At 38.2% G+C, this 8,818-nt stretch overlaps 1 protein-coding gene across 3 annotated transcripts in view; it reads right to left on the bottom strand.

The window, feature by feature from the left end:
• Positions 1-392: 392 nt before the first annotated feature.
• The window catches only part of LOC136840083 (uncharacterized), a 19,997-nt gene continuing 11,571 nt past the window's right edge, over positions 393-8,818 (bottom strand). Inside the window, exons 2-4 of one of the 3 annotated variants that reach the window (XM_067106467.1) lie at positions 4,607-5,144; positions 3,789-4,322; positions 393-2,572 (exon numbers count right to left, since the gene is read on the bottom strand). In XM_067106467.1, coding sequence (XP_066962568.1) covers positions 738-2,572; positions 3,789-4,322; positions 4,607-5,135 — 2,898 coding nt within the window. In that variant the 5' untranslated portion in view covers positions 5,136-5,144 and the 3' untranslated portion in view covers positions 393-737. The remainder of the gene's footprint in view (positions 2,573-3,788; positions 4,323-4,606; positions 5,145-8,818) is intronic. The other 2 variants (XM_067106468.1, XM_067106469.1) reach the window with 2 other exon arrangements.

The following is an 8,818-nucleotide window of genomic DNA, read 5'->3' as shown; positions in this document are numbered from 1 at the left end:
ATATATATATATATATATATATATATATATATATATATATATATATATATATATATATATATATATATAATATTAATGTATGTGTAAGGATATGCAAATATAATATCTAACAAAGATTTCCCCAGTCCTTGACAAAGCCTCTAATAGATCATTATTACAAATGAAAAAGGACAAAACTTATTAATTCACCTAACGATAAATGCAGCTTAATTGTTGTTCATATGGCAAACTCTCTAAGAACCAGCCCATTCTATCTACGGAATGTGCAGGCAGTTTATAGCCATTATTGAATGGAAAGTACGTAATAAATAAACAAATCAGAAAGCAATTTAGACACTAAAACGAAGTAAAAAGCCAACTGAGAATAAGTCTAATCACTAGATGAAAATATGGACAAAGTTCAATAATTCCATCACGTCTACCAGTGCTACTTTTTTCAAGCTAAATACATTGGCACTGGAAGAACCTAATTCAGTCTTCACGAAAAGCTTTCTGGTCTGTTAATGCATAAAGATTGTACATATCAGCTTACTGGCTAGCCTGTGCAAGGTTCAAAAACTTTCGTAAACATCAAACTGCCATTGTATAAAACTTATTATAAAATAATGAAGGGCAGAGCTCTACTAAAATTATAAGAAAATAACAAAAGTAAATATTAATGCAAATCAAAAGGACTTCCCTGATTCTGATTGTCATACATTTACATTTGCATGCAAACTATCATATCACTGTTTACTCTAAGAGATCATACACTGCTCCGGATTGCTGCTAGCAGACATATTCTGAGGAGCCTTGGGTAACCTCAGAGACCTCACTTCGTTCTGTGCCTTTTCAGAAACTGGCAAAGACCACCTTTGGTAATGAGGTAGTAGATCAGTACCAATGAAACGGCTCAGCGTAACATAGACATAGTCGTATTGGTTCTGACGGTTTTTCTTCAGCACAGCAGCATCTTGCTCAGACAGGGCACGGACGGTGCGATTCAAGTGCCGATACATATCCCACCCGTGACTTGGAAACGAATGTTTTATTTCCATCAAGAAAACTAACTTTTGCCAGCAGTCGGCTTGTTCAAATGTCAGTCCCTTGTCGACTGCTTGGGCTGCTGGTAAGTATCTATTCTCCCTCTTCAAGCGGTCATCTCCTTTCAGTTTCTCTTCGATATAAAGAGAAAACAAATTCACAGTGGACTCACTCCCATAGGCATAGGACCAGTATGGTCCTTGCTGATAGTTGTGCCCAAGTTCATGCCAGACAACCCAGTCATGTGGTGTTTCAGGTGATGTCAGATCATAATACTGGTGATCAAACATTGCTGGGAATCCTGCATGAGCACTTCCGGCAGTTATTTGAACATCATCAACCATCCACTGTTTTCCCTGGGGTGGTGGGTCATTCTGAGTAAAGCCTGAGAGGTCTTCCAGTTTTGTCATGATGTCATCATATCTGCGGAGTAAACCATCAATGTCCACAATGCCTCTTGCTTCAGAAGTTGGAGCTATCAGCACAGCTTTGTCAGTTTCAAGAACTGAGAATGGCGCATCTAGACCTTTCATTTTCTTCCAGTCTGTGCTGCTCGACTTGCCAAGAATATAATGAGGTGTTTCAACAACATTTTTCACTTCAGCTGTAACATTAAATCTCTCTTTTCCCTCATATGTAAAGATAAGATTACCTCCAAACTGGCTACGCAGACGATTGACACCTGGATTAATGTCAAATTCCTCGGACACAACTGGCATGCGTTTGAAGAAACCCTTCTGCAGATTGGGTGATGTAGGATTAAGGCAGTCACGGTGAGCTCCAACTCTGACTGTGATTTGTTCAGCCTGTTTTTCAGTTATGTTTGGTAATGTGATAGTGAATATATCCCCTGCAACTACATACATATTGGTAGCCTGCCAGTCTTCTGGGACTGTCATACGAAGGTTACTACGCTGCTGCACGGTTCCAACTACCAGGGTACACATCAGAGTTTTTCTTGGAGTTCCTGGTGCTACGGTTCCTGGATAGTGATCAATATCCCTCGGGTGAGGCAAAGGTTCCGTCAGAGGACATAGGCGGTTGACTATGCCCCTTGCCACTTCATCTTTGAAGGTATTTTCATCTGCTGCAGATAGCGGATACATTTTGCAGCCTACACACGACTTGAGACTTGACATACGCCACCACCTCTGATTGATGCCACCATGTTTCCCGTACAGAATAACCTTTGTCCTGTCTCCTTCCCAAGGCACATCCAAGGCCCGGGAACGATTCACAAACAGTCCATCTTTATCTATAGTCCATGATGAACCTGAGTCCTTGTTTAGTGCAAGTTTTAACATACCTTTCTGCAAGTCAGGAGCTAGGCAATAAGATCGATCCTGACTCCATTCCCAGATTCCATCTTTCACAAACCACTGCTGTCTTGCATCACCAGTGTAGGGAGCTAAACCGATGCTGGCTTCATTTGGACTTGTACCATTCAGCACTGTTAGGCATGTGTGCGTGCTCTGGCTGATAAGATATTCTGGTTCTTCAAAAGCAGCACCAGCTTTCAATTCCACTTTGGTACAAGATTTCTCCTTGCCTGAAAAAGCAGTTGATCACATAACTTTTATGATTCAATAAACATCATTAATGAGACTCACACCACACTTTTTTTATTACTTTTGTTTGCGATACAAAATGTAGCCTCCAACATCATTGTAAAATAAAGCGTAAAATGAAATATAGCAAGATGTACTGGAAAATCTAATGACAGAAGCTTGCTTTCATTGCCTGAAAATGACTGCATTAACTTTGAATGAAGGTATTAGTGATTAGCAGCACTAAACTTGCCCTTATTTTCCAGGTTTCCTTTTGGGTCCTAAGGAGTATAAGAGTGATATAAATGTTCTGAAATGAAATAAGTTTTTAAAACGCAAGTGGCGGCTGTATAAAATGTGTAGCAGTAATACACGTATGGGGAATGATTAATATTATGAAAATTGTGCAAGAAGGTATAAATTTAAAAAATTTTTCTATTTACTGGAGAGGAGGGGAGAGGTATGGTACTAGGGAATTAATGACATCTTGAACTGGTAGCTGGTCTATAAAGAAAAACAAGGTCACCACCTTTTCATTTCAACTATAAATGGAGAGACAATTCAGTAATGAAAGGGCCACTTACAGCACCATGGTGGATAACAGGTCAACCAAGTATGTAGCAAAAATGTTTCATCCACCTAAGGTTCAGCACCACTAGGGTTAAGAGTATATTTTGAACCCTAGTACTACTGAGTATCATTCAGTCCATTGTTTTAGAACTGGTGCTGAAGCAGTAGCATCAGTAAGTTTTCCCTTTGGAAGCTAAAGCTTTTGGAGGTTGTTTAATTAGTTTTTGATTTTTGCACTGAGCTTTTGTTGCAGCAATGAATTTTCAGCTAGGGAAACTCAAACCTACCAACGTCCTACCAAAACTCCACTTAGAATCCCATGCAACTGACACTTCATACCCTGTGCTGCTAAGGATACGAAGTTAGTTTCCACTTTTATCAAGCTTTGTCGTTTGAAACAAAAAACAAAAAAAGCCTGAAGGTGCGAAAATTATCAAAATGGTAGATTTATGAAGAAATCAGTTTGGGAACTGGAAATGTAAAAAGTCAGATTATGGATGTTTCTGTTAGATGAATTACAAATATTTCTACTGTTCCAAAAGAACTGAAAGACTGATTCTCATCCTCTCCAGAGGAGAACCTGAGAAGAGACCACTCATTCCTGCATAAAAATAAGTAAGTAAAAGTAAAAACCTCAATAGCACTTACACTGACAACTCTGGTTCTGAACTGATATCCTGTCGGCCATATTTACTAAAGGTGCAGGATACGAGGCTTTCATCTCTGGAGACTTCTGAAGAATCGATTTCACCTGGGAGAGCTTCCACCATTTCTGATTTACGCCGCCATGCTTCGGGTAGAGAATAACACGAGTTCTTGGATTATCCCATGGTACATCTAGAGCCCTTGAGTTGGTTTCCAGCATCCCTTGGTCATCGAAATTCCATGAGGTTTTGCTGCTGCCAACTGCCCCTAGCGTTAAGGTGCCCTGTTTCCAGTATGGAACAAGGCAATGTGAAGGGTTTCCAGCCCAAATCCATACTGAATCCCGGATGAACCATTGCTGATTAATGGTGCCACTGAATGGTGCAAGTCCAATTGTAGCATCACTGGGGCCTGTGCCACTCAAGACAGTTAAGCAAGTGAGTGTACTCTGACTGACGAGATATTCCGGGTTAGCAGTGCTCCCTACGTTGGGTATCACCTCCCCTGAAAGAGATAACATGAGGAAGTCTTTGCCCACTGCAAAGAAAAGAATAGCATTTTAATGTTAACGTTCTACGTCATAAGATGTCCACAAACTCTACATTCTTACAAAAGGCAAAATGTGTGAACGAGTTTCCAAAAGTATGAACATTTAACTCTAAAAAGTACTGGCTGAAATCAGTCAGTCATTACAGTTTTAAGACACAAGGTGTCCAAAACCTCTCTATTCTTAGAAAAGGCATACAAGTTTTAAAAAGTTTCCCAAAGTTTGTACACTTGACTGTAAAAAGTACTGACTGAAACCAGGAACTGCAACTTACCTTGGCAGTTACATTCACTGTTGCTTTTCCAACCGTTATTTTTAACTGCAGAACAACGACTAATCTCTTTCCTGCACATCTGCAAGACTGCCGGGGCCAAGCAATGCTCACCAGTCAGCTGTTTGTCAGCCAGACAAGCTTTCAGCTTAGAAAACGTCCACCACTTTTGGTTGAGCCCTGAGTGTTTGGGGTAAAAGATAACTTGAGTTCTTGGGCTTCCCCAAGGCACATCAAGTGCCTCTGACCCCAGGCCCAGCCGGTCTTGCTCATCGAGGACCCAAGATTGCGACAGCGTATTCTGAGGTGCAAGACACAACTTTCCAGATTTGTCTCTGGAAAGACAGAGGGCCTGGTTTCCTCCCCAGTGCCATTGGCCATTTTTGGCAAACCACTGCTGCTTGATTCCGCCTGTGCATTTTGACATGCCAATCACAGCATCGTGGACACCTGAACCGCTGATCACCGTGAGGCAGGTGTGTGTTGACTGGTTGATGAGGAAATCGGGGCCATAAGATTCTCCACTACCCATGGCAGAATTCTGGTAAGTCAAATGGTTAATAATGAGTAAAATATTTAGAACTTGGTTTAATTTTGCTTTGTCATCTCCCTTCACAAAATTCTTGGTGGACCATCTTCATGATAATTTTGTCGTTTCACTCACCATAGAAAATAAAGGTGCATGGCTTGAAACAGTGCTCGGAATCTTAATAATCTTTATGATGGCACTGACTTAGCTTACAAAATGAAGCGTTGCCAGTGCCTCTCGTTGCAATGGAAATGAAAGTCGTGAAAAAAAGTAGCTTTGCAAAATATAGTGGAAAAGGAAGTATGAGAAGTAGGAACTTACTAGCTTTTACGTATGTTTTGTTTAAAAATTATATTACTAAATTTTACACAAAATTGTAAGAGTTAGTAGGTCGTGGTTCTCATAGTTCCTTTTCCATATATTTTGCAAAGATTCATTTCTTCACGACTTTCATTTTCAATGTAACGAGAGGCACTGGTAACGCTTCATTTTGTAAGTGAAATCAGTGCCATCGTAAAGATCATTAAGATCCCGAGCACTGTCACAAGCCATGCACATTCATTTTCTATGATGAGTAAAACGACAAAATTATCATCAAGGTGGTCTACCAAGAATTTTGAGAAGGGAGACGCCAAATCTGAAATATTACTGACCAAAGCGCTTCCTAACATTGAAAAGTAGAATGGCAAAAATAAAAATATTATGAGTTCTGAACACTGATAAATGGCAAGGCAAAACTAAAAACATTATTGAGATGAGTTCCTCTGAATACTTATTCTGAGATGCTTTTCTCAGAATGTTGGGAAAATAATCAACAAAACAAAGTATTATTGAGATGAATGCCTCTGAATATCGAGAAGCTTTCTTCGGAATGTTCAGAAGTGAATCAGCAAAACTGGAAAATATTATTGTGATTATTATTATTATTATTATTCCAGTAGATGAAACCTATTCACATGAACAAGCACAAAGGGGCCATTGACTATAAATTCAAGCTTCCAAGAATGTTGCTTTCGCCCTCCCACCACAGACCCCACACTGCAGCAGTAACTGATCATGATACGGAGCCAGTGATTTTTCATCAGCCTGGGGGAGACGAGAACCCGCGACACCTGAGTGGCATGCCACGACGCTAAACACTATACCAGCGGTCTAACTGACGTTTTCCACCGAATATCGAGAAGTTGAACAAGTAAACTGATGAGTCTAAATGATTTCCTCTGATTAGTGAGAAGCAATACAACATTATGAAAGCAAAAGCCACAATACCAGACCTAAAATCATCTCGTCACGGAGACCAATACTGACTTTAAACTTAAAGAAGTCTTTGAAAATTAAACTAAAAGTTCGGTGGCATATGGCTTACTTACCCCAACCACAAAGTTAAAATCTACTTACTAAAATTAAACGCAGCCAGCATGGTAGAGGCAGTAAGTAACTTATCAAAAATGCAATTTCATTTGGTTATATTTTCACAGTGCATGCATGCAAACAAATGCAATCACTCATTCATTAATGTAATTACACTAATGGCCAGTAGTAAATATGATATTTGAAATCAGATTAATTCTTCGTTGCATCCTTGCAATACGTTCTTTTGCATCTTGTGATTATGTTCATCACAACAAAACACCTGTACAATGAGTTCGTTTTAAATAGCATAAGTTTTATGCCTCACGATAGAAATATTCTTATTGTTACGGAAAATTAATAAAATGCGCTAACGATCATGACATCGTCAAAATATGACAGATAAATATGACATGTACAAGAAAAAAAAAAAAAAAACTGAGGCCCTAAGTGGAAAAATACCCTTATGACGACCAAATATTAGCAAAAGCCACTAAAAACGTTGACGATTTAAACAAAATGGTAGGACAATATGACATGCATAAAAATAACGAACAAAAATAAAAAATTAATTCTTAAAAGTTCCCAAGCAATCGAGACAACCCAGAAACAGAGTAACTGATGTCTCTTCAAGAGAGCTGGCCAGGTGACCATTTCCAGGCAAGCAGGGTATAAAAAAAAAAAAAAGTGTCAGCGTGGGCGAATGTAGGATGGAGAAAGTCGAGTGGGAGGAGGATCTCACCCAAAGGACTCCAGTAGGAGTTAGTCCTGCAAGGAGCCGTTTTCAAAGGATTCCCGTAAGCTTAGAACAAGTAGGAAGTTAGACAAACTTTAATTTGAATCCAAGGAAGTCATAGAATATCATATAAATTTCTGTGTTAACTGACTTGAAAAAATGCAATTGTTGGTCGAAGAAGGAAATAACTGTTAGCATTCATCAAAGAAAATATCGTTGTTATAGATAAAACTGGCATTTTTTTCTACTGATATTATACTTTTTTTTAGAATTAAAAGCAAAGTAACATATGTGGAATATCAGTATATAAAGTTATACACATTTCCAACAGCTGACAAGAAAAAAAAAAAACGATTCACGTATTGCCAGAAAGGTTTCGCCTCCTCCCACACCCTTCTTTCTCTCTCTCTCTCTCTCTCTCTCTCTCTCTCTCTCTCTCGTTTTATCTTTCAGTCTTACAAATCCCTGTCCATATAAGAGCAAAGTTAGCATGCTTTCGTATGCAGCCCACCTACAATCACGTCGCTAGGTAATTCTTACCTTGAGTTTCCAAATCCCGTTTATCTTATTATTATTATTATTATTATTATTATTATTATTATTATTATTATTATGCAGACAGTCTGTTAAACACTAAGGATTAAAGAGAATCGCAATAAAACTTACCATATCAACACAAGTTATGGCAAACTATAATCATAACTGTTATCGTAACCCGAGAAAATCAATAGAAAAATCAAAAAGCGGCAACCGTTAAAAGTAACTGTGAGATAAATGGTTGAAGAGGATAAGAAATTGCGAAACGCTAAGGCAGTGGGATGGTAACAAAAGTGTGTTTTAGCGGATATATGACCTGGATATTTAACAAAGGAGATGACGAGGAATAAGCACAGTGACTTGTTTATCTTAGTGGTTCGTATGTTTAATGTAACGTTAAATATTTAGGATGAACTGCCGAGTTCATGTCTTGCTTCAGTAGGCCGATGTTCAGAGAAAACATTATTATTATTATTATTATTATTATTATTATTAGCAGTAGTAGAAGTGGTAGTCACTTTCCTGTCAAGATTCCCCGCAAATTAAATGCAGTAAAAGAGAAAACATGACATGCAGGCTGAAACTGTGCAATAAAAGTACAGCAATATATTTTAGAAGATATAAAAAAGAATGTTAAAAGCTGCTCAGACAAAGGAGATGTAATTGTACTTGACTGTACAATATATATATATATATATATATATATATATATATATATATATATATATATATATATATATATATAATATATATATATATATATATATATATATATTATATATATATATACATGTGTGTGTTTTGCAGAGAATCATCATCTAGAAATTTCGTCCGGCACACTACATGCTAAATTCAACAGACAGACATACTAACGAGCATTATTAGTTACTATAACTCCGAAAACATTTCCTGTGATAATTCACAATAACTCCCCTATAGATGCAATTTGTCACGTTGTTCTCGATTAGATTAAGCCTGTCGCTACGTGCTGGAGGAGTCAATGTTCTACTGTATGTGTATCTAAGACGTTTTTCAGAGTGCGAGGGTGACGCTGCCAGACGCA

The sequence above is a fragment of the Macrobrachium rosenbergii genome, chromosome 7, assembly GCF_040412425.1.
Source record: "Macrobrachium rosenbergii isolate ZJJX-2024 chromosome 7, ASM4041242v1, whole genome shotgun sequence".
Lineage (NCBI taxonomy): Eukaryota > Metazoa > Arthropoda > Malacostraca > Decapoda > Palaemonidae > Macrobrachium > Macrobrachium rosenbergii.
Note: the sequence above shows the minus strand (reverse complement) of the source record. Positions and strands in the feature narration are given on the sequence as shown.